General features: G+C 46.5%; 1 protein-coding gene, 1 long non-coding RNA gene and 1 pseudogene across 5 annotated transcripts; 1 reads left to right on the top strand and 2 right to left on the bottom strand.

Moving 5' to 3' along the window:
- Positions 1-8,264: 8,264 nt before the first annotated feature.
- LOC109553641 (2-iminobutanoate/2-iminopropanoate deaminase pseudogene) lies at positions 8,265-8,904 on the bottom strand (annotated as a pseudogene).
- A 516-nt stretch (positions 8,905-9,420) lies between these two features.
- LOC139180433 (uncharacterized) lies at positions 9,421-13,535 on the top strand. The gene is made up of 2 exons (XR_011564693.1): positions 9,421-11,041; positions 13,224-13,535. It is a non-coding gene; the product is annotated as an uncharacterized lncRNA (long non-coding RNA).
- A 530-nt stretch (positions 13,536-14,065) lies between these two features.
- On the bottom strand, positions 14,066-24,934 carry LOC109553640 (pulmonary surfactant-associated protein D). Of its 4 annotated transcripts, XM_070782303.1 has the most exons (9): positions 24,876-24,933; positions 24,017-24,088; positions 23,398-23,599; positions 18,957-19,073; positions 18,567-18,674; positions 18,150-18,257; positions 17,671-17,787; positions 16,689-16,772; positions 14,066-14,668 (listed from the first exon to the last, which is right to left on the bottom strand). In XM_070782303.1, exons 3-9 carry the CDS (start codon positions 23,594-23,596, stop codon positions 14,292-14,294), a joined length of 1,110 nt encoding a protein of 369 aa, XP_070638404.1. In that variant the 5' UTR covers positions 23,597-23,599; positions 24,017-24,088; positions 24,876-24,933; the 3' UTR covers positions 14,066-14,291. The 4 variants fall into 4 exon arrangements, with proteins under 4 accessions (XP_070638404.1, XP_070638406.1, XP_070638407.1 ...); XM_070782305.1 differs by lacking the exon at positions 16,689-16,772 and having other exon boundaries at positions 24,876-24,934; XM_070782306.1 differs by lacking the exon at positions 17,671-17,787 and having other exon boundaries at positions 24,876-24,934.
- Positions 24,935-26,117: the final 1,183 nt, after the last annotated feature.

Below are 26,117 nucleotides of genomic sequence, written 5' to 3'. Positions count from 1 at the left end.
TCTTGCAGGCAGTGAGAAGAGTGCTTTTGGGATGCAGAGCCGAACAAACCACTATTTGCACTTCAAATCCAGGCTGCTTGCCAAAGGAATGGGAAAGTGCCCAAAATGTATGAAAGAGGCACATATGAAACATAAAGAATGTAGGCTATGGCAAACAGAAGAAGGAAAGAGGAGAAACATTTTAGAAGGAAAGAAGATACATAGATGATGACCCAGAACAAGAGAATTATGGTAACCAAGCATGAAAATTACGGCTGAATTTTATCATTGCCAAGATGAAAATGAGAAAATGGACAGGTTACCATTATATAATTCTTTCTATTTTAATAATAAGAATGAACGGGGATGGGGACCACTTCTACCCTGGGAAGAATGTCTCCTTTGTTTACACTGTGCAGAAGGGACAGTGTCTAGCTATAAATTTGAAGAGGACATGGTCATGTGCTTCACAGAAATTGTTTCCTGGTATGTAATCAGTCCTGAATATTCTCATTCAGAATTTGTAGGGGGGAGGAAGCACCATGGAAGGAACTAGAAGAAGGCTGAAAGGGAAATGGAAGAATTTGGAAGGACTGATGGTGAAGCTGAAGCTCCAGGACTTTGGCCACCTGATGTGAAGAACTGACTCATTGGAAAAGACCCTGATGCTGGGAAAGATTTAAGACAGGAGGAGAAGGGGACAAGAGAGGATGAGGTGGTTTGGATGGCATCACCGACTTGATGGACATGAGTTTGAGTAAGCTCCAGGAGTTGGTGATGGACAGGGAAACCTGGTGTGCTGCAGTCCATGAGGTTGCAAAGAGTCAGACACGACTGAACTATTGAACTGAACTGAATGTAATGAGTGCCCCCTCTGTCAGGGAAGTGTAATAAAAAATCTGTGGATGAGCTCAAATTCTTCCATTTCCCTTTCAGCCTTCTTCTTCTAGTTCCTTCCATGGTGCTCCCTCCCCGTTACATCCCTCAATCACTAGAGCCTCTCACATTCGTGTTTTGAGAGCTTCCCATGAGATCCAAGACCCGATCCTGCTCCCCTACCCATAAGCCAGTCCTGCTGAAGATCCTTATGGATTCCCTCTTGTCTTGGCCCACCTTGCAGGACATGAAGCTTCTCCCCAGGCTTTTGGACAGGTAGAGCTGGTTCTCTCCCTAATTGAGCACCTGATTGTCTTTTCAGAGCTCCTGTCTCTATTGTATGCCTGGCAGCATTCTTCACTCAGTCTAGGATTGAGGGAACCGCCTCCCTAAATTCACTTTCCAGTTCTTATCAGCAAGCAGTGGGGCCCATGCTGATCAGCTCAAGAAAACATGGAGATAATCTAAAAATGGATTCTCATGAGAGTCCAAAGATAGAAACTGCAGTTAAGCCAGGCTTCCCAAGACCTGGAACAAGAGGGAGATTATGGATTCAAGAAGACTGTCCAGATAATCTCTCTCACTTTCTCAAGGGCTGAAAGCAGGATGTTTTCCTTTTCTAAAGGGCATATGATGACTGAGATCTCTTGCACAGGGGACCTAATTAAGCCAGGTGCTCCAAGGACAGACCTCAGGGACCTCAGGCAGCACATTTCCATTGGGGCTTCAGGACTCTGAGCAACCTCTTGAGTCCTGTTGTTTGTTCTGATGGAAGAGGAGTCTTCGTTATGACATGCTGGCTCCCTGGACTTCAGTTTCCCTATCTGAAAATTGATCTGTAATGGCTTCTCCTTTTTAAAGCTGGATGAATCTATGATCACATACAGTTTCAGACCTACAGGGCCCTGCCGGGAGCCGGCATATTGCATATTGAGTGCATATTGCATATTGCATATTGAGTGCAGCACTTTCCACAGCATCATCTTTCAGGATCTGGAATAGCTCAACCTGAATTCTATCACTGCCGGGAGCGAGCGTGAGGCACTCCACCCATGACAAAAGTCATGAGGAAGGAGGCTCGGCATACGCAAAGGCGGGATCGAGCCTCAGGAGTCCCCCTGGAAATTCTCGAGCATCTACCCCCAAAACCAGAGTCTGCCTACTTTCTGCTTTGTGCTTTCACCTACACCTCTGACTTTATGGGGGGCTGTCCCCCACTACCTCTCTCTGAAAAAAGAGTTAGCTTGCAGCTCCAGTTAATAATTCCTGGGCGTGACAGTGTTTCAACCTACAAACTCCTTTGGAAATCCTCTAGCCTGCCTGAATAGGTTTTTCCAGCCACATGTGATTGTTCAGAGCCTCCCAACTGTGAGAGGCAGGAGATGTTCTAAACAGTCTAAACACAGATTCCTTTGAGTAGTTAAAAGATTGATTAGAAATTGTATTGGTGAAGGGATTTTCACTTATTGGGCCAATGTTTGCTGCTAAGTCTCCATACTCCTTACCTACTGTGTCCTTGGCAGTGTATTGATTGATATAATGGGTGTATAGAAATGTAAGTAGTAGCCTCAATGTTTGTAAGCTTGGATCCTTGAGTTAATTCTTTTCTTGATTGAGCCCACCTCACCTTTGCCCTGTAGGAATGCAACTCTATCCAATGCTTTTTGGAGGCTGGCGCCTGACTTTAGAATAATCACCTTTAGAGAAAAATAAGTTTCTTAAAATGTTAACAGGCCTCCTGGCCAGAAGATGATGTAAATCACCTGAACTTTTGCATATGATAAGTTTGAAAGCCTGGCTTCAATTAGGACCAGGAACTGCTGTCCTTGCATGACTCCACCCCTTCCCCCATTATCCTCTATGCATAACTTAAGGTATAAAAACTACTTTGAAAAATAAAGTGCGGGCCTTGTTCACCAAAACTTGGTCTCCCCATGTCGCTATCTCTCTCAAATTCTGGCTGAGTCTCCATCTGGAGCGAGGAACCCGCCATGCTTGCTAATTATGCCTGGGCTTCTAAGATCCGACCGGGGAGGCCTCAGCGTCTCCTCTCCTTCGGGAGACTGGAAGGACGCCTGCGGCCTACGTAAGTGGTGCAAACTTCTTGTCTTGAAGTTTTATTGGTCTCCCACGTAAACCGAGCTACTCAGCCTCTTTTCTCCACTGAATTTTCCTACTGAGCTATCCTCATTCTATTACTCTTTACATCTTTGATAAATATTTAAATAAATAGGTCGCCTATGCCGTTTCTCCTTCGAATACCCTGGATCAGCCGGGGCTGGACCCCGGCAGGGCCCATCTCAGGGGCAACGCTGCAGGATCCAAGGATTGTCTTCCATTTTTGTTACCTGACAATTTTTTCCAAACTAATTGTGCCCTGAACAACTTACCACCAATTCTCAGGTTCATAGAAAGTCATTCTGAGTGAGTTAGAATAGCAAATACTCCCTGCTCTTAAGACGTGGACTCTGAGTTTAAATTATGTCTGAAAGTCAACTCTCTCCTGTGAAAGTATAGATACAGGCTTCATTCCTGGACCAGAATGAATATAACTGCCAAAACTTGCAGCATTCAAGCCCAGGCTCCAGCCTGGATTCTGGATCCTAGAACAGCAAGACCTTGCAAGTCTTTGTTTGGAATCTTCCAGCTTTGCTGTTCTCACTTTTCAGTTCAGTTCAGTTCAGTTCAGTCGCTCAGTCGTGTCCGACTCTTTGCGACCCCATGAACACACACAGCATGCCAGGCCTCCCTGTCCATCACCAACTCCCGGAGTCTACTCAAACTCATGTCCATCGAGTCGGTGATGCCATCCAGCCATCTCATCCTCTGTCATCCCCTTCTCCTCTTGCCCCCAATCCCTCCCAGCATCAGGGTCTTTTCCAATGAGTCAACTCTTCACGTGAGGTGGTCAAAGTATTGGACTTTCAGCTTTAGCATCAGTCCTTCCAATGAATACCCAGGATTGATCTCCTTTAGGATGGACTGGTTGGACCTCCTTGCAGTCCAAGGGACTCTCAAGAGTCTTCTCCAACACCCAGTTCAAAAGCATCAATTCTTCAGCACTCAGCTTTCTTCACAGTCCAGCTTTCCTCACATTCATACATGACCACTGGAAAAACCATAGCCTTGACTAGACAGACATTTGTTGGCAAAGTAATGTCTCTGCTTTTGAATAGGCTGTCTAGGTTGGTCATAACTTTCCTTCCAAGGAGTAAGCGTCTTTTAATTTCATGGCTGCAATCACCATCTGCAGTGATTTTGGAGCCCCCCAAAATTAAGTCTGACACTGTTTCCACTGTTTCCCCATCTATTTCCCATGAAGTGATGGGACCAGATACCATGATCTTAGTTTTCTGAATGTTGAGTTTTAAGCCAACTTTTTCACTCTCCTCTTTCACTTTCATCAAGAGGCTTTTTAGTTCCTCTTCACTTTCTGCCTAAGGGTGGTGTCATCTGCATATCTGAGGTTATTGATATTTCTCTCAGCAATCTTGATTCCAGCTTGTGCTTCTTCCAGCACAGCGTTTCTCATGATGTACTCTGCATATAAGTTAAATAAGCAGGTTGACAATATACAGCCTTGACGTACTCCTTTTCCTGTTTGGAACCAGTCTGTTGTTCCATGTCCAGTTCTAACTGTTGCTTCCTGACCTGCATATAGGTTTCTCAAGAGGCAGGTTCTCACTTTTAGCCATGTCCAAACCAAAGGATAGGGGTCTGGGGTACCAGTTGAAGGCCTAGCTTTCACTCTCCTCAAATCCCCTTCCTGCTCAGGACCAGCCTGCCTCCCTTCTCTGTGGCTGGCACCAGGGGTCACAGTTTGCTCACTGCTGTCAAGGTTGTTTGCTCATTATTATGTAACTGAACTGTGCTTTAGAACCTCCCAGGAATCAGCGATTTTTTTTTTCTTGTTAACCAGGAAGGGATTGTTTATTATCATGGAGCGTGGGCTGGAGATGTCAGGAAGCAGACTTTGAAAATCGCTGTTGTCCTTGTAACCCTCAGTGTCTGGTGGGGTGCTGGGAGGAGAGGAGGAGCTCAGTGCAGGGCTCCACCTGGAAGGGGAGTCCTGGGTGGGGGGGGGGGGGGGCAACCTGGTGAAGAGGAGACCCGGACCCGTGGTTTGTCCAGGCAAATGCAAGTGTCATGCTCTAAGGAAGTGACATGCAAATAACCATTCTTTAGCCTAACAAACGCCTCTGGCTGAGCCAGCTGCCACCGACCCCAAATCCAGCCTGCCCTGTCCTGGTAACCACAGTGCTTAGAGCAGCGACCTGCAGAATTGCCTGGAATGCTTGACAAAGAAAGTCACAGGCTGTCAGCTCTGCTCTGCATCCAGTGAACCAAAATCACGGAAATGTGTTACCTTCATGAGACCCGGAGGTGACCAAGTGTGTTTGGTCAGTTTGGGAAACAACTGTCCCACGAAACAGCATCACCATTGCTGCCTTCTGCCTCCCTCTCACTTTTGCAGGAGGCCTCGAGCCAGGAAGCCAGACTTCCCCTTTCCTTGTAGACCCTCCATGAAGTAAAGAGGGTCCTGCTTTACTTTGTATTGATAGACCCCCAAATAATCTCCTTCAACTGATTGATGCCCCACTGATAAAAAGCAGCTGCTGACCAAAATCCCTCCCTGTGCATTTCCAGGATCTTCCTGGACATCAGGGAGGGGCCTGGAACTGCCCTGGGGAGTGTCACAGAAGGTGAGGCCCTGGGCAAGTGACACTCTGCCTGGGAAACAGCGTGTATTCAGATTGAGGAGTGTTCATATGTATTTGTGTGTGTGTGTGTGTGTGTGTGTCTATACAAAAACCAATAGACTCAGTGCTTGAAGTTCTGGGCATCCTGTTGTTAAGGGGCTCAGCCTCTGCCCTGCCCCCAGCCTGTGTCCAAGCTGCTCTCCACACTCCCCCTGCTGAGGACCACTGGCTTTGGGTGGTTCCAGAGGCTCTGGGTGAGGAGTGTAGGTGCTTGGTTATGGACTGAAGGGTCCGCAAGTGGCTGCAAGTTGTGTGCTGGGAGCCCCTAGCTGCTCTTGTATTACCACACTACCACTCACCTCTGTAGTTCCAAGGCCTAGAAAAGGACTCACTCAGGTGTGTCCGGCTCTTTGCGACCCCATTGACTCTACAGTCCATGGAATTCTCCAGGCCAGAATACTGGAGTGGGTAGCCTTTTCCTTATCCAGGGGATCTTTCCAAACCAGGGATTGAACCCAGGTCTCCTCTATTGCAGGCGGATTCTTTACCAGCTCATCTATCAGGGAAGCCCAAGAAGTCACATACACACTCAATAAGGTTGAACACATAATCAAACACGTGAATGACTCTAAATCCTCCCCCAAAACATGTGATCCGATTCCCTTCTCTGGAGCTTGACTCAGCTTCAAGCTGGATCCAAAAGAGAAGTAGCCAGATTGGTTTTGGAATATGGCTCTGGGCACAGCCTCCTTTCTCAAGTAATGGGGTTCCGTGACTTTGTGCCCCAGGAGCTGAGGCTTCCTGCTGCCCTCTGCTGGCATCTGTAAGACAGGGTCAGCAAACAAAGATCACAAAGCAGCCAGGTGAGAGGGGGGTTCTGTGAGAACTTTGAGACTTCACATGATCCTCTTCCCCTTCCCCCTGGTTGCTCCACTCTCTTGGAATGCCTTTCCCTAAAAGCCCCTACCCGCAGGGCCAGATCCAGATACCCCACGCCCACATGTGTCTCCAGCACCCTGGACTCACCGGCTTAAGACCACATTCACTGTGAGCACCCTGGACCAATTCCCTAGGGCTCTGGGCAGAATTCCATATTAGAGAGAAAGCAGTGACCCTTTCCTCCTCCCTGACCAGGAGCTGTAACCACGCGGAGCCCCAGGGCAAGGACATCAAATCTGACCCCAGGCCACGAAGTTAAAGTGAGGGAGGGCTGAGCTGAGATGCCAAATTCCCTTCATCCTCATCCTGTTTAATTATGACTAGTACCTGAAAGGAGATGAATGTATTGCTTTAAAGTTCTTTTCATTTTTTTTGTGTTTGTGGTTACAGCGTCTTTCTTATCTCTACCGCTCTGCTTGTTAATCTTTTGTCTTTTTTTTCTTATACAGATTTATCAGGATACATTTTTCTTATTTGACTTTAAAATGTTTGGTTTCCTGGTTAATTTATCATTTCTTTTATTTTTAAAATATTTCATTAATTTCACTTTTATATTTATTTGTTTTGTCCTTTATTTTTTTGTTATTTTTAACATTTGTTTCAAAATGATTAACTGTTCAATTATTTTCAGTTCATATTTTTATGGTTTTAAAATTTTTAATGGCAAAAGTAAGACATATTTTCCTCTGAAAATAGCTTTAACTATAGCTTATAGATTTTTGGATACTTGTTACTATTTAATATGAGTTTCTTTAATTACTACTCAAATTGTGCATTTTTTCATGGTTCCATACTATTGGCCATCATTATTTCTTCTTTTATGAATTTTCTCTTTTAATTTTCACTTATTTTTTCTACTTACATACTAATTTTTTATGCAGATTTATCAATATTTTATTTGGGTTTTTGTCTCTGATAGTCTTATTTTTTTTAAATCTGGATGCTATTTTATTTCCATTAGAAAAATACTATCTATATAAAATTTAGTACAGTTTTTTTTCTTTACGTTTTTCATTCAAACTTAAAAGCTTTAATTTTCCTCAAGTAAAAGCAGAATCATATATCTGACATGAGAACTCAGTATTTCACATCATTAAATTAATAGGATTTGATTGAATTAGATGTGCTCTTTATTTCTCAGGAATAGTAGTAACTCATCTTTCCTACATGTTATTTCCCTTTACTTTTGTGTTTCTGAGAATTATGTAATGTATGTCTGTTTTCCCACATCCAGTAATATAAGTGTTCTAAAAGTATAATTTATAACATTAGTAACTAGATTCATCATTAATCTTCAATTCATGTTCAATTCTCCTTATTAAATGGAATTTCCATAGTCATTTCAGATGTTTCAGTCAACCTTACACTTTCCAACAAAGATTGTAAAAATGAAAACATTAATTAAAAAATCTTATTTAAATTCCAGACTAAATGACACTGGAGATCAGTGTCATTCTAAAGGAGATCAGTCCTGGGTGTTCTTTGGAAGGAATGATGCTAAAGCTGAAACTCCAGTACTTTGGGCACCTCATGCGAAGAGTTGACTCATTGGAAAAGATCCTGATGCTGGGAGGGATTGGGGGCAGGAGGAGAAGGGGACGACAGAGGATGAGATGGCTGGATGGTATCACGGACTCGATGGACGTGAGTTTGAGTGAACTCTGGGAGTTGGTGATGGACAGGGAGGCCTGGCATGCTGCAATTCATGGGGTCGCAAAGAGTCAGACACAACTGAGCGACTGAACTGAACTGAAATGACACTGGACCCACTTAGAGTGATGCTGTCAGGAGAGGTCCTTGCACAGCTACTGCTTCAGTCTCAACCCGGCCTCCTTTTGGCAAAGCAGCAACCTGCTACTCTGAAAATCTTGTTTGTCAATATCACTGATAGTATTGAAGTCATTTATGTCAGCCAGCAAAACAGGTGTTTTTACCACATTTGTGAAGTCACAGCCTGCTACTCTCAGAATTTTACCCATGTTTGTGAGAGGTTGTTTAGCTCTTTCTGCCACTCTCCTGGCACAAGCTGTCTACCTGCAGAGTCCATGCCTAGCTGTCCTGAAGTGATTATGGTCCTATTGACTAACACAGCCTGATTGCAGGGATCAATGGCCACTGTGGCTTTTGTGGTGTGGATCACCTTTTCTTTTTCTCCAATTTGTTTTTATTTTTATTTATTCTTTTAAAAAATTGGAGAATAATTGCTCTACAATGTTGTATCAGTTTCTGCTGTACAACAATGTGAATCAGCCATATATATACATATACCCACTTCCTGTTGAGCCTCCCTCCCCCCATTCCACCCCTCTAGGTCATCACGGAGCATCAGGCTAGCCTGCCTATGTTATTCAGAAGCTTCCTGCTAGCTATCTATTTTACACATGGTACTGTATATATTTAAAGACGGCATGGTTAATCCTTTTCCCTCGCCACCCTTCAGAGTCAACTAGCCTGGATACTACTCCTTCTTGCATCTCGTTGCACTCTCTGACGGTCTTAGATTGCTCTTGTCCCTTCTAAGACTTCATAAATCATTACTTAACATTTTCTTCTGATTTCTATTTTGATACATAACTAAAAGAATCTAATTTTGTTTTTCTTCTAAATGCTTAACCTTTTAGCTCAGCATTATTAATTGAAAGATTATTTTCCTGCAGTTTAAGGAAAAATAAATAAAATTTAAAAATAGAATTATTGTTTATCTTAATTATGCATATATAAGATATATGTGTATAAATATATGTATATTTGGACCCGCTTTTGGACTTTGTTATTTTTTACATTGTTTTGTTTATTCCTGTGTCAGTAATACACTATTGTAATTATGTTAGCTTTCTAAAACCCTTTAAAATGACCAAGTCTACTCTCATTACGGAGAAGGCAATGGCACCCCACTCCAGTACTCTTGCCTGGAAAAGCACATGGACAGAGGAGCCTGGTAGGCTGCAGTCCATGGGGTCGCTAAGAGTCAGACACGACTGAGCAACTTCACTTTCACTTTTCACTTTCATGCATTGGAGAAGGAAATGGCAACCTACTCCAGTATTCTTGCCTGGAGAATCCCAGGGACGGGGGAGCCTGGTGGGCTGCCTTCTATGGGGTTGCACAGAGTCGGACACGACTGAAGCGACTTAGCAGCAGCATTCTCATTATGTTTTAAAATTAATTTTTATGTCTGTTCTAGGATGTTTATTCTCTCACCAGAGCTTTGGAATCCTTTGATGAAGTCTTCACAGCCTCAGTCACTCTTCTGCGGGGATTGAGTCTTTGGAGAATTCACATCCCCCTCATTCTCTTTCTCTTCTCTCAGACTCTCTGTAGTTGGGAACAAAGCTTCCTAGGCTTGTTCAAAACCCACCACTGGTTTTCCTCCCCTGCCCACCCTGCTCCATCCTTCTGTTCACAGAATGCCTTTGCCTGGCCTGAGGTTGTCATCTGACCTTTTGGCCCTTACCCCTGAATTGAAGTATTCAGGGAGTTGATAAATGTGCAGAAAAGCTGGCAGTGATGTAATAGTGCTATTTCTTCAGATCAGAGAGCCTGGAAACATCTTGAAATCACCTTCTTCAGGGCTATAAATAGACTTACAAGTAGGAATGAAGGATTTTATTCACTCAACTCTTCCACTTACTCACTTTGTTCATTCCTTCTCCTTACTAAATAAATATGAAAAGTACCATTTCGCTCAGGCAGGGCCCCCTTGAGTCCCTCTGTGTCTCCAAGTTGTTTCAGCCAGGCAGTCTGAGAGACTGCTCTGCTTAACTAAATGGAGATCAAATATGTGAATATTCAGAATGTATCTAGTAAGGATGGGCTACAGAGGATGTAGTAACAACTCTAAAACCACACTCAAAATCCAAGTGGATCTAGGTGATCCCCAAGGGCATTTGTTTTCCATGCATTTGCTCAGGTGTCCAGAATCCTGGGATGTCCAACCTTATAATCACCAACATTTCTGTGCTCACCAGGGCAGCAGAAAATTGGGCATTTCAGCAATGTTCACTGGCCTTCATCTTCTTCTATCCAGGAGAAACACATGTCACAGGGCAATGTCTGCCTTCATAAGGGCTCTCTTATTGAAACATTAGTGAAAAGCAGTAAAATCTACCAAAAGATATCAGTCATTAGTTATACAGAGGCCTAATAGTCCCAGGCAATTCAACTGAACAATAATGAGTATCTAGGTCTCTGAATATATTGGTGTCTCCACAGGAAGAAGGCTCTCCTCTATTCTCCTGGTGAAAACATTTTACAATCCATCCACTCATTTCCAGTTTACACTTTGAGCACCTCCAACACCATTGCTGAAACACAATTTTATATCTGATCTCTAATGTTAAGGGAGTTCCAGGTTTTAGTATATGTGAAGGCATGACATGCCTGAATAAATGTTTGAAGGCATGACATGCCTGAATAAATGTTTGGCATATCAATTAATATTTTACTTTTTCTGATAGGTACCTGGTTTCTTTGCTGTACTATATAAAACACAGGTAACCTGAAAAAGTCCACCATGCCATTAAGCTTGAATTAAGGACATCTGGAAGGTAAGAGTGATCAAGAATGTTTTGAATGTAAACAACTCAAATGCCAGGGTTGTATATCAGCAAAATTCAGAACAAAGCTAGGATCCTAGAAAAGTTAAAAAAAAAAAAAAGGGGGGGTGGTTCCCATAGGCTGTTCAGTATAGGGTGTGGGCTGGGCTGGTGACAGGACGGTTGAGAATGAATATAGAATATATTTGAGAACAACTACAGAATATACTTGTGAACATACTATAAACAGAGGCTTGCCTATGTGGTTGTCCCGCCGCCAGAAATGGAAGGATCCTAGCTGGTGCCTACGGTTTCAGCTGGCATTGTGAGTGTCTTAACATCTCTCGACAATAAGAGGCCTACAGCTCTGGCTTCACTTGGCACCTAGGCTACTAAACTAGGGTCATGGCTACTGTGGTTGGGGTGGGGCTGATGTGATTGGAGATCCATGTTCACATTTGCTCATGACTGACGGTGTAGGAGGGAGAGACCTCTGTGTTCAAGAATGGTTAAAATCCTGCATTTTCTGAAATCCTTGCCTCTTTCCTCTGCTTAAATTGGACTGTGTCTGCAGAGCCCAAAGACTCTCCTTACTTAATCTCTGTGCTGGAGAGCTGCAAACCAGACTCCCGTGGCCCCTGGTGCAGGTTGATCTAAGCTTCTTCCTAGGCTTTGGGGTCTCAGCATTTGTGGACTTCAGCAACACAGATTTTTTCCTTCCTATGGCATCACATAGTTTCCTCTTGCCAAGAAATAGGCATGGCTTACATATTGGGATGAGTAGTGATCACCCACAGAGCATCCGCCCAGACCACCAAGACCTCCCATGCATCCCAGTGGCCATGTTGGATTATGAGGTTCCAGAGTGAGTTGGTTGGATCAGAGGTGGGCATCTGAGACAGGAAGATGCATTTTCACATAGTTTTGAATTGATGTCAAGCAAGAGAGCAAGAGTTTCTGATTTCTGTGACACACAAGAGACCTGGATGCAGAGGATTTGATATGTAAAGAAGGGAAAGAGGTGAGGATGGGCAGAGAGAGGCAGAAGCTAGGGAGGTGGCACAAGGTTGCTTGCCCCCCGCCACCTGGTCCTTCTAAAATCAATTCAGAATTCTCTTTTCTCAGGAAAAAAAAAAAATTACTTCCCTTTGGCCTAAGTAGATCCAGTTGTTTTTCTTATTTGCAATAAAAACAGGCTGTTCTAAGCTCCACGCCTTTGTGCTGGAGAGCTGTTTGCTCATTATTGTGTAAATGTTTATATTCAGAAACTGCCAGGAATTGGGGAGATTTTCAGTAACAGGAGAAAGATCTTAGCAGGAACCTGAGCTGCATGTTGTTGAGAGGTGTGGCTTTGTTTTCAGATGTGCTGTTCACATATGCTGTGTGGCTGCAAGCATGTTGGGAAGAGGAGTGGGGCTTGGGGGTCCCATTCAGAAAGGGCCAGAGAAGGCAGTCCTCCTGGTCCCCTGTCTGGGGAAGGATATTCATCACCCCCTCCCATGAGACTGTGGTTCATTCAGGCCTCATTATAATTTCTTAACCACAGATGTCATTTAAATCTTTCTTCACAGCACCATGTCAAAAAAATCAACTAAATATAAAAATTCAAACTAAATATAAAAATTTTTGATCTAAAAATTTACAGGCTGGAAGTATAAGCTCTGGAGTCACATGGCCTTTCTCAAGAGTGAGCAGTAGCATCAGTGCTACCTGTATAAGTTCCCTTCCTCTTTGTGTCTTGGTTTCTTGTCTGTAAAATGAGAAGGGTTTGACTAGATTATCTCTGAGGCAGAGTGGAGATGAACATCCCCAGAACTGCCAGGCAGGAAGAGGTTTGGGGATGAAACTGAATATGGCTCTACACCCTCTTTGCCTGAGATTTCAAAAGGGATTAGGATTGTGCAGATGGTATATTCTCCCATGAGCCAATGGCAGTCACATTGTCAAGGGTAGAGAGAGATCCTCAGTGTTCAAGAGTGAGGGTCCTACTGGGTGTAAGGCCACTCAATCTGGCCAGAGAAGCTGGTACCTTCCTGCCAGGTCATCCCACTATACCTGTGCAGCTTCCTAGGCTCAGGGCTTGAAGCAAGAGGCAGCCACTGAGACACCTCCTGTTAGGGGAAGCACACTGATTGAAACTGCCCACCCTGGTCAGGCACCATAGTAACCATTTGCATGAGTTGTTTTACGACAGGAGATCCTGGTAAGGAATATGGAACTAATAAGCTTCCACCAACCGGAAGAGTTCAGGAAAGGTCAAAATGAGATACCACATGTCCGACCACGTCCCAGAATCCTTCTCTCTGGCATTCATCTTGGCTGAACAAGGTGTGCACCACCAGGAAGGACTCTTGACTTAGAATGATTGGCTAAAGACAACCCAGAAACTAATCCCATCACCATAAAACCCAAGACTGCCAGCCATGTGACAGAGCAGTTCTCCTGGGTTCCCCTACTGCTCTCCACCCAGGTGGCCTTTCCCAATAAAATCTCTTGCTTTGTCAGTGCATACGTCTCCTTGGACAATTCTTTTCCGAGTGTTAGACAAGAACCCAGTTTTGGGCCCTGGAAGGGGTCCTTCTTCCTGTAACACTCCCAGCCCCAGGGCGGCAGCTTGCATTGGCTAGAGAAGTCCAGGGTTTGGGGAGAGGTCTTGAACAGAACAGTACCTAGGGAGGCATCATTAGAAGGAATTTAAGCTATGGGAGAGAATGAGCCCAAGCCTGGAGTAAGTGTGAGGAGAGAAGGGAGCCAGAATTGAGGTTCCCAACCTCCTCCGCGGACTTGGAGGAGAGGAGGAGGGACAAGGGAAAGAGAATGATGCTGAGCAGCCAGGAAGATATGAAAAACGCAGGCAGGAGAGGAAAAGGGAAGGAGGAGGAGACAGTGATCAGTAGGGTCAAATGTAACCGATGGTTGGTAGAGATGGATGGATGAGGCAGAGACATTGGATTTTGCAACAGGGGAGAGTTGGAGAACTTCCTTTAACCCTTGCTCCTGGGAAGTGAGGCTGCCCGTCTTTTCATCTAACAAATCTTTCTTGTGTGAAGCCAGTTTCAAACTTTATTCTGAGGGATGTATTCCATAGGAGCCCTGCCTCTGGCCTTATCCTGTGGCTCTGTGGAGAAGCCCTGGCCAGCAGAGGGTCACCATTTTATTGAAACACTGGAAAAATGCAGCTCTGGGCACTGCCCATCCCCCCCCCCCCGACCCCCACCGCCCCAACACACACACTATGTGTGTGTGTGTGTGCAGGAGGAGCTCAGAACTCGCAGATCACGAGGCGCTGCTCTCCGCAGACCTTGTCATTCCACTTGCCGTTGGGAAAGATCTCCACACAGTTCTCTGAGCCGCCATCATTGTTGGGCTCCTGGGGGGCCCAGTTGGAATAGACCAGGGGCTCCCCCGTGGGGTAGATGAAAGTACCCTCCTTCCTGGTGTCGCTCATGCTCAGGAAAGCAGCCTTGTTCTGGGCTGTGGCCAGCTGAGTCAAGGCCTCGTTTTCAGCTGCAGAACGTGGGGAGGGCAACTGTCCTCCAGCCTGTGTGCAGATCTGCTGGGCATCCTGAAACGTTTTTTCAGAGCCTTCCGTCTTAAAGATCTTCTCCCCGACACTCCGGCCATTAGGGAAGAGCATCGCTAGGGGAAGAGGAGAGTTAGGTTGGGGATGCGGCAGCACCTAGATCTTGTGCTTCAACTGGAGTCCCCAGCTCCCACGAGGGTACCAGGGCACCAGATAGAACAAAAGCAAGGCACTTAGCTCCTGATAATCCATCATGCAAGAGATGAGGACCCTGGAAATCAGGTGCTTACATAAGAGGCCCAAAGTTGCCCAACTGTTCGATGTAGACAAGGATCAGACTTTGCTGGAGGTAACACTAAAGCTTGCACTTTCTGTTCCTCCCTATGTTGCATGCCAGAATCAAGTTTTCAGTTACTCTGTAGGTTGGAATGACTTTGGGAGGGAAATGACACCATGCAGCCCAGGGCAGTTCCTGGAAGTGTGGAGAACATCATACTCACTCTAAGCCCTCCATGGTGATTGGGTACATGGGGTTGCCACAGGGAGTTCTGTGCTATCTGAAGGGGTGAGGGCAAGGAAAGGATGGGGGTGCATCTGAGAACAGCCTAATATTGGCCTCAACATGCGTGTGATGAAAGTCACTCAGCGTCCCTGGACCACTGGGCAGTGTGTGTGGCAATAGTGGGCAGGATGGGCTCAGCACTAAAGACACCCTTGTTTTGGATCCAGAAGACCATGTGTTCATCCTGACCTCGGCAATGATGGTCCAGGTGGACACAAGAAAGTCACTTTCCTTTTCAGGGTCTCATTCCTTATTTCTAAAGTAGGGGTATACTGTAAAAGAGTATCCTCTGTGTGACGTAAGTATCTCTTCTTATTGTAACCCATCCCCATCACTCTGACTTCTAGGGTCATACATGGAAATTTTGAGGGCTCCCTGGACTCTTTAGGAACCCAGACTGCACCCTGACTGTCTGCCCTTCTCTGAGTAGCTTCAACAGGTACTCAGGGAACAGATTCTCTGGGGGGTCAGGACGGCACCCAGATCAGCCCTGAACAAGGTTAGTGTGAGTCCATGTGACACTACTGGGCTTACACCCCATGCATCTGGGTGGGTGTGTATTTGTATCAGTGAATACGCCCATGTGTCTATCTGAAGATACATGGGCAGACTTAAGGTCCATCTGGATAGGAAAGGTCATGTGTACATGGTGCTCATGTATGTAGATGATGTCACATAGGTGGAAGGAGGAAGGAGGAGGAGGATGCTTCTGGAAGGAGGAAGACATACCAAACGCTGGCAACTCTCATCCTTAACTACTTTGGTACTTAGTTGGCTAGAGTTCTAAGAAGCCAACAATATGTCTCACCATATCAGGCCCCTTTATGCTCTGCTCCTTCAGAACATTTTTTATCAATCACTGAGTTTGGATGAATGATGTGAATGCAAAGCTGTCCTCAGGGAGAGCAGAAAAGGAGGAGGGGCAGTTGGTGGAGAGTCCCAGGGCACAGGGCACTCAGTGTGCTCCAGGAGGCCTCTGCCTGCTTAGGATCCAGGCTTAGAGAAGAATCTCTGCTTTAAACACCACAAGAGGTGCGGGGGAGTCCCGAACTGACCAGAGGCTGGAGGCAGCCTGCTCCTGCCAGACCTAGGGGCATGTTTAGGGAGAGATACTTGGTGATCACATACTAAAGACAGGTCCCCAGCAGCCTTGAACACCACATGAAGCATCCCAGCCCCACCCCCATGACCAGGTATGGATTCTCTGCTGCCCTGGGCTGTGTGGCTGCTTCTCTGCTTCTTGCATACCTGGCCCCACGGAAGAAAGACAAGGGTTGGGTATCCCCTTGTCTGTCATAGGGACCTGCCCAGGGTATGCTAGGATAAGGTCTGCTGAACTGATGACACTGACCACTTCCTCCTCCTTGTTCCGTGTGTCTACTTGCAGCTCCTGGAGCACGGCTCTGTCCCAGCCTTCTCCTTAGCCCCACTCCTGCCCCAGGTCTAGGTCCAGTCCCAATCACGGTCCCAGCAAGTCCAATTTAGACCCAAGCCCAGCAAACTGCAAGCCAAACCCAGACTAAGTCTGAGGTCCATACTTGGGGCCTGGCTCAGGGTCAGGTCCAGGAACTCACCTTTCTTATACTGAGAGAAGGCATTCTGGAGCCGTTGTAGTTGTCCCTCTAAGATTCCCACCCGCTGCCTGAGAGCATTGACCTCTGCAGGAGAGAGAGGCCAAGTGAAGACAGATCCAGAACAACCTGGGGTCACTCAGAGCCCAGGACTCAAGGGAAGAGTGTCCAGGTGGAGATGCAAGTTGGGGGTGGGGTTAAGGAGGTAGAACAGACCCTAGGAATCCCACCTCTGCTAACCTAGCTGGCCTCTGCTTCCCACAAGATTTCCTGTGGTTCTCTTGTGACCAGTATCTCCTGAGCAGGTCCCTGCACCTCACTGACAGTGAACCAGATGTCATTTTAATTCCAGATTCTGTCGATAGCACTTCCTTTTGCATTGCAGGGGGTGGTATGGTTGTAGGAGAGGAATACACATAGCTTGAGTATTTCCCATCCATTGAGTTATTTGCTGATCAGGGTTATCTGATGAATTGGAGAGGCAGGTTTGCTTGTCATAAAGATCAGATAGAAAATCTGCTCAGGTTGTCCTCCAGTGAGTCACAGAGGCTAAGACCAGAGTCCACCTCGCCATACACCGTGTCAACTTTTCCTGCTTTGACCCCCACCTGTAACTAAATGGGTTACCTGAGAGGAGCTGCTGCTGCTAAGTCGCTTCAGTCGTGTCCGACCCTGTGCGACCCCAGAGACGGCAGCCCACCAGGCTCCCCCACCCCTGGAATTCTCCAGGCAAGAACACTGGAGTGGGTTGCCATTTCCTTCTCCAATGCATGAAAGTGAAAAGTGAAAGTGAAGTCGCTCAGTCGTATCCGACTCTTCGTGACCCCATGGACTGCAGCCTACTAGGCTCCTCCATCCATGGGATTTTCCAGGCAAGAGTACTGGAGTGGGGTGCCATTGCCTTTTCCACCTGAGAGGACAGCTGAGCTAAATAAGGCCTCCTCACTGCCCCGTACCCTAGCGGGGGCCTCCAAGGCTTCCTTACCTGCAAGCCCACTCTCCCCCTTTGCTCCTCTTTCTCCAGGAGTACCTCTGTCTCCCTTCAGTCCTGGGGGGCCCCTGGCACCTGAAGGCCCCTGTGGACCTATGGCTCCAGCAGGCCCTGGGATCAGAGAAGTAGAAATGGGTGAGTGCTGAACATATATTTCAGCATTTTCACACCCCTCCCCCCAACCTCCACACATGGACTTCCTATCCCCCAGCCATACACCCTCCACATTTACAAATGTCCCTCTGTGCCTGAAAACTCTCCTGCATCCTCTCTGTACACTGACTGTCCCATAACCTAACAACCAGCCTTCCCTAAATACAGATAGTCCCTGCTGCTCATACCACCCTCTACCTGGAGACAGACAGTTCCCAGAACCCAACACTGGCTCTCATCCTGGAATGCCAGCTCTGACCTGGAGGGTGGTGGGGGTGGGCACAGGGGAACATGAGCCCAGCCCCACGTCCATTGCTCACCTGGTGCCCCAGCACGTCCAGGGGCTCCGGGCTCACCAGGGGCACCTCTCTCTCCTTTGAGACCTGCAGGGCCTGGGGAGCCCTGAATGCCTGGGGCACCCACTCCTCCTGTAGAAGGAACACATTGGAGAAACATGGCTGAGAGTGCGCTCAGCAGGTACAATCTCCTCAGCAGTGCAGCTTGTCACTCACAGCTCCAGGTGAGAGAGCGACTTGGGAGACTGCTCCTGACTGCTTGGTCTCCTCTAGGAAATTCACTCGGTGTGAGAATATGGGGGGAGAGGCCCAGGCCAGGCCAACCAGGTGCGGAGGTTCCAGGCTTTTCCAAGCACTGTGCACATACCTTGGTCCCCACCAGGGCTGCCAATGTCACCCCTCCCTTCTCCCTCCCTCACCCACCACATACCACCCTCCTACCTTTGGGCCCAGTGTCTCCTTTGGGGCCTGGTGTGCCTGGAGGTCCCATGCTCCCCTGCTTCCCTGAGGGGCCCTCTCTTCCAGCTGGTCCAGGCATACCTGGAGGCCCTGGGAAAAAGGACCAGCCCAGTCAGTGACACTGAATCTCCTTGGAAGTGGAGTGCATAAAATATGGGGCTGTAATAGAAGTCAGACAGGCAGCCTCCTCCAAAAGATGTTTCCCTCACTCTCCGCCCTCCCCAGGAGCTCCAGCGTTCCCTGAAATAACCCCGTGCACCTTGAGAATGACCTTCTTCCTCTTCCTGGGGCAGAATCTGTGCATGCCTACTGCCATGGCCTAGCGGCAGCACACCATCTGCAGACACCTGCATTCCATGCCCAGCTGCTCACCAGGTGGTCCAGTGTCTCCCTTTGGTCCGGGTTCTCCAGCAGAGCCATTGTCTCCTTTCAGCCCAATAGGGCCAGCTGGTCCAGGCATTCCTGCTCGTCCTGCAGGTCCTGGTGAACCTGTGGCAGAAAAGACGGACATAAAGCTGACCCAGCCAAGGAGGAGCCAGCTGCCTCTAGAGTCAGTGCCCTGGCATTCCTTCAGGGTTCTGTAGGGTGTAGACACTCCCCCTTCAGGTGACTGGTCCAGTGGTGATGCAGGAAATGCATATCCGCATCCCCTTTTTACAGGAGAAGGAACAGGCTTGCAGAATTGGAGGCAGATTCAAACCAAGACTAGCCTGATTTTGCATACAATGCACCTGCCCCTGCCCCAAGGCCACAGTATTTATGGCAGTTCAGTCTGTCAGCTTTTACCCTGGACCATGGACTCCCTGCCCTCCCCCCTTCCCAGAACCAAAGTTTATGGCAGAAGTGACACCTGACACTTACCACCAGAGAAATAGAAATCAAAAGCACAATGAGCTGTCACCTCACACCTCTCAGAATGGCTATTATCAGACAGCAAATAGGAAGTGCTGCAGAAGTAGAGAAAAGGAAAGCTTTGTGCAGTAGGGATGCAAATGGAACAGCCACTATGGAGACAGCATGGAGGTTTCTCAGAAAGTTAAAACTAGAGCCACCGTAGAATCCATCAATTCCCCTTCTGAGCATTTAACTAAAGAAAATGAAAACACTAACCTGAAAAGATATATGACCCCCAAGTTAATTGCAGCGTCATTTATGGTAGGCCAGACATGGATGCAGCCTAGAGCCCAAGTATCTGTGGATGGATGAACGGATGTAGAAAATGCAGGGTGCATATACAATGGAACATTATTCAGCCATAAAAGGGAATTAAATCTTGCTATTTTCAGCAACACTGGTGAACTTTGAAGGTACTATGCTTAGTGGAATAAGTCACAGGGAAGGGCAGTACCATACGATCTCACTTACATGTGAAATCTAAGAAAACAAATAGAAACAACATACTCACAATACAGAGAACAGATTTGTGGTTGCTAGAGGTGGGGTTGGAAAGTGAGCAGAATGAATAGAAATCTTCAAAAAGTACAAATGTCCAGTTTAAAAAAAATTGATTCCTAGGAATACAATGTACAGTGAAGTTACTATAGTTAGTAATCCTGGGTTGCATGCTTGAACATTGCTGAGCAAGCAGATCTTAAAAGTTATCATCACACACAAACTATAATTATGTGTACTGATGACATTGACATGACTTATTGTGACATCATTTCACAATATATACAAATATGAAATAATTATGATATACATTTGAATCTATTATAGATCAATTCTATTTTAATATAAAGAAGAGAAAAATCTATGCAACATGTTTTTAAAATTAAAGAAGATAGTCAAAATTAATGTGCATCATCAAGTGATAAATGTAGGCTATAAATACTCTATTTAATTTGAATCAGTTTTTTCAACATGTCCACGCATGTGACAGGAATGTGCACATGTAACACACATTGAAAAAACCACAAGAAGAGCATATGCAAGTGTTAACAGTTATTTTATCTAAGGGGCACAATTCAGGTAATTTTAATTTGCTTCTTTTTGTGATTAGTGATCACATGTTAATTGTTTTGTAAAAATGATCAAATATTTAAAAATCACATTACCTTAAGAGGGCTGCCTAAATCTGAAATTATGAGAGATTTACCTTCAAAGACTAAAGGGAGAAATAACTATTGATTCAAGAATTATACACTCAATTCTGTGAGCTTGGTTATTCTTTTTTCATTGAGATGAAATTCACATAATATAAAAATAAACTTTTTTTTTTTTTTTAACAGTGATGTGTAGATTGCAGGATCTCAGGTCCCCGATCAGGGATTGAACCTGAGGCCTGGCAGTGAGAACACCGAGTCCTAACCCCTGGACCTCCAGGAATTTCCTATAATTAGTCATTTAAAGTATGTGATTCAGTGGCATTTAGAACATTGACATAATTGTACAACTACCACTTCTCTTTAGTTTAAAACTATTTCATTAATCCCAAAGAAAACCTCATACCCATACTCCCTCCCTACCTCCTCCTAAGCCCTGGCTACCTCTATGCAGCTGCCTGTCTCTGTTACCTATTCTGGATATTTTATATAAATACATACAATATATGACCCTTCGTCTCTGCCTTTTTAAACTAGGAGTGACATTCTCGAGGCTCATCCAATTTGTAGCACGTCTCAGTACTTCGTTCCAGTCTATGGCTGAGTAATGTTCTATAGAATGAATACAATACATTTTCTTTATTCATTCACTGTGAATAAATGTTGATAGACACTTGGGTTGTTTCCATCTTTTGACTGTTGTGAGTAAGCATTCATGTGCAAAAAGACAACAAAAGAAATCTGTCAGTTACTACTAACTTGTTCATTCACGTATTTGTTCATTTCTTCATTTCATCTCTCTGTTCACTGAGAATCTCTCTGTGGAACATGGCTTTCTGCCTAGCACTGAGCAGGAAGTAAATGTCAGCACCAGGTCCTGGTCTGCAAGGAATTTGCCACTGAAGTTTAAACTGTGAGGCACAGGTAATGAGTGAAGAAAACAGCTTATGAGATGTCCCTCATCCCATCCCAGTACCCCCAACCCATGGACACACACGTACTCATAGGAAACAGGACTTCAAGGCTGAAGAGGATTCAGAGCCCTGGAGAAGAGAGGTGACATTTCAGATCTGGAAACCACTCCCCCAGGGTAAGAAGGGCCAGGCTTGCCTGGGCCAAGAATGTGCTGGTGGAGGGAGACTGGGGTATTTGGTGGGTGGTGAGAGCCTCTGTGCTGGACATTGGGTCCTGCTCTTAGCTCCAATTCTCACTAGGCAATCAATGGGAGCCCCGAGGATGGGCCCCACATCCCAGACCCCCTGTGCTCAGGCAGAGACACCTGGTCCCTGGCTGAGCCTCTCCTGGGCTCCCCCCTGGCTGGGGAGGGCAGCAGGTACCTTGGAAACAAGTCATTCCTTAGAAGGGAGCATTAGAGGTTGCCCATCCTTTGCACAAACCATGGCGGCCATGAGAGCAGGGAGGTAGAGGAAGGGATACTTTTCAATTCAGGGCCCCTCAGGGAGCTAGAGAGAGCTAGCATTTTGAATACCACCCCTCCTCTGAGATTACTTCTAGGCAGCATTTTCAAGCCCCAGCCCATTCATGTTGGGAGCTACTTTCTCTCTAAAAGACAGATAGATAAGATACTTGTCTCTTACCCTACAAATCCTGGGGATGTTACATATTCTTTTCAGCTTTAATGTTGTACATTTCTTTCCTCTCCAATCAAAGCACAAACTCCAGAAAGATGAAAGACCTCAGTTAATCCCTCCACATCCCTGGCCCAGGGCCATTGTGATCCCCTCCTTGTCACTGGTTCATCAAATTCTCACTTCTTGCCAGTAAAAACCAGATCTCCTGTGGGGCAGTGTTTCCAGAAAATTCTCTTAATAATCAGTACATTTGGAAACTGCAGGAGAATTCAGCTTTTTGGTACATCAGAAGGATAAAACTTTATCTTGAAGACCAAACAAAGAAATAAAGCCTTGGCTCAATTCTTTGTCACTGTATGGCTGATATTATTCTCATCTACAGATGATTAAACTGAAACTTACAACACTGTCATCAGTTCAAAAATATTTAACATTCTGCAGAGGCAACATTTAATACGAATGAACAACAGTTAAGTTTTGGAGTGTGTGTACTCAGTCGCATCTGACTCTTTGTGACTCTGTGGATTGTAACCCAACAGATTTCTCTGTCCATGAGATTTTCCAGGCAAGAATAATGTAGTGAGTTGCCATTTTCTATCCAAGGGATCATCCCAACCCTGGGATCAAACCCACATCTCTTGTGTCTCTTGCATGTGTGTACTAAGTCGCTTCAGTCATGTGCAAACCAACAGACCATAGCCTTCCAGACTCTTCTGTCCTTGGGATTCTCCAAGTGAGAATACAGGAGTGGGTTGCTATGCCCTCCTCCACGGGATCTTCCTGATCCAGGGATCGAACCTGCATCTCTTATGTCTCTTGCATTGGCAGGCAGGTTCTTTACCACTAGCGCCACCTGGGAAACCCAAGAGTTCTGGAGTAGGGGCCTGGAAATATCAGTCATTCACTCATGTTTGTACATTCTTGGGGGTGGTTAGAGTCAGAAGGTCCTAGGGGAAGAATCAGGACAGCTGGTTATAGAGCTGGGGGCTTTGGCAAGCCAGTCTTTGCCAATCAGTGAAGCCATGTCTCAGGTGGACTGAAGATCTGGGGGAAACCCACCCACTTGGAGAGACCACCTTCAAGGTTTCCACAGCAGAAGATTCAGAGTTTCTGGGTTGGTTACAATTCCAGTGCCCACCCCTTCCCACCAGGGCAAGTCCATGGACCCAGTTCTACCTGGATCTCCCTTCTCCCCCCGGGGGCCTTCTCTCCCATCTCGTCCATCACGACCAGGCAAACCATCCTCCGGGGGGCTACACATGACCAGGGTACAGGCGTTGGCCATTGTTTTCTGGGAATAGATCTTCATTTCTGCTCCCAGGGATCTCCAGGGCTGTGTGAGCAGGAGCAGCACGGAGAGAGGGAGGAGAAGCATGTCCTAGGCAGAGGAACAGAAAGAGGTGGTGCTCTTGGTCCAAGGACGAGGCGTAGGGCTGGCCCAGCTCCTGGAGGTCAGGAGAAGCCCTTCCCCCATCTCCTCTCCCATCCTCTGAGGCAAGAGTAACAGGGCTCCAAAAGCAGTTTCAGGAAAGTTAGGATAAGGTCTGGCCAGGGAGGACATGTGTGGACAGCTGGGCCTCTGACCTGGTCTGCCAGCAGCGTGAATCTACTGTCAGATGGTCTGTGTCATCCCTTTTGGGCTTGTTATCCCTGCCAGGGGCACTTTGGCCAGGATGTAGAATTCCTCACTGAGGCCATTGTCACACCAGGAGGGACTCACTGAGGGCCCTCGAGTGGGACCCTTCCCTCTCTGGGCCTCTTTATCCCTTTTTTACCAGTAAGTCGGTTGCTTTACCTCTTACAATGCTGGCTTGTTTCCTATCACTTGTTGCTCTGGACAGACTAGTACTGGAGTCTGCAGTGCTATCTGAAAAGAAAGCCAGAGGGATAATGCTTGGTAAGGTCTGTCCTGAGCACAGAAAGGTGCATGACTGCTTATTTTCCAGGATTTGTCATTCCTGGGCTCCACCAGGAAAGTTCCTGGCACACTTAGAGTCCTGCCCAGACCTCCTGAGAGGACTTGGGATAGGGGCCTCATGGAAGAGGGGACCTGTCAGATGGGTGCCATCAGGGGGAGGCTAGCTTCAGAGGAGGAAAGCCAATGTCCAACAGAGCTTCCAGTCACCATCAGAAAGTGACTCAGGAGCTAAGTGATATCAGGGTGGGTGCAGGACATGGGTCACTTCTGGTGTTGGGCTTCTTTCCTCTCTCAGAAATAAGCTGTAAAGTTTTGAGCATGGAAAAGAATCATGGGAGGTGCAGGGACCTGGAAGAAATCCCAAGGGACCTGTGCAAAGGACCAAAGGTTGCCAAGCAGGCTGATGTAGTGGGAAGGAAGGGGTTTCCTGGCCAGAGAAGTGCTTCCTTCCAAGAGGAAGATGACATGCACTTTCCAAAGGGACTTCCAGACAATGGCATCAGAGAGCTGGTTGGATGTCACATCTCCCCCTCTCCCTGTCCTGCAAACACATCTCCTGCCAAACAAAGGGAGCAGAGTGAAGAGCACCCCTTATTACCCCATTTTCTTCCATCTCCAACACTGAACCTCATAGAGTGGAAGGTCTACACACACCCTGCCTTCTGCAACTACCCACATAGGTAGGGAGATATTCACTAGACATTGGAAAACAAGAGGCAAGGACAGAGACACTCACAGTTGCTTCCTGTAGGACTCCAGCACGTCCAGGCAAATTAGAGTTCCTGGGCGAGAACTGGCTCCTTATACCTGTCCTGTAACCTGACTCTCAGCCCCAGTTTCCTGAAAACTCTCTTCAAGAAGTAGGGTAATTTCCTTCCTTATTGACTCACTCAATTGCACCCTCACCTGGGTTCTGGACACCTGCCACTGCAATTCATAGGACTACACACACCTTAGAGTTCAAAGAGCACCCTCAGCCCAAGATCTCATGGTTCCTCACTGCAGCCCTGTGAGTAAAGAGGCAGCATCAGTGTCTGTGTTTCATGGATGTCCAGAAATCCAAGGTCCAGAGAAGCCCAGCCAGCTGCACAATGACCTAGAGCTCTTGTGAAAGCAGCCTGCCTCCGCAGAGTCCAAGAAACAGCACCTGCTGTGCCCACTTCTCTTCCACCTTCATCTCAACATTACTGCTCAGACACTAGGAAAGAGCTGGGAGCTGCTTGGCCAATCTGAGCAGAAGTGGGGCAGGTGAAGGGCTGCTGAGGCAACAGCCTGTGGGAGACAGCATCTGGGGGAGCTGCCATCTGGCAGGGGTCACTCTTTTGCTTTATGCTGTAGATCTAGGACAACTCTCCACTTGTCTCAAGATGGCTTTCTATGCTCTCTGTTCATCCCCTGCCCAACCCTCTTTCACTCACATAACTATCCAATTCTCTTAATTACAGGGTTTAATGGTAACTGCCTACATACTTGCTGCCCCAGACACTGGTTTCCCTGGTAACTGATGAACAAACTGACGTCAACTCTCTGTTAGAGTGGTGGGTTCCTCCCTCAAGCAGTGAAAATTGCATCCATGCCCTTCCTGTTCTCGCTGAACATGGTTGTGCTAAGACCCTTCTTTTTGGACATTAAGATTCCTTATCTAATAAGCCATGGACATCTTTGTCCCTGTCTCCCAACTCTTGCTTCGGTCTCAAGGCTGGGCGTCAACATGCGTGCACAGCTGCAGGGTGCAGTCCAACAATTAGTGAGTCAGCCAGAAGGCTGCAGATAATCTGGTGAGTGCCGAGATGTTGGAGAATGAGGACAGGGAAGGGAAAGTTGTGGGGATAATCCTGGGGTTCATTTCCCTAGCATGTGGGTTCCTGTGAGAGATATCTTTCTCTTCCATTAAACTGATGACATCCTTTTAACTTCAGTTTCTTTCCAGTTTAAAAGTAGCAGCCTGAACCCTCACGCGGGTATACCTGTGGTGGAT

This window comes from Bos indicus, chromosome 28 (genome assembly GCF_029378745.1).
Source record: "Bos indicus isolate NIAB-ARS_2022 breed Sahiwal x Tharparkar chromosome 28, NIAB-ARS_B.indTharparkar_mat_pri_1.0, whole genome shotgun sequence".
NCBI lineage: Eukaryota > Metazoa > Chordata > Mammalia > Artiodactyla > Bovidae > Bos > Bos indicus.
The sequence above is the reverse complement of the archived record's forward strand: the minus strand, read 5'-3'. Positions and strand labels throughout refer to the sequence as shown.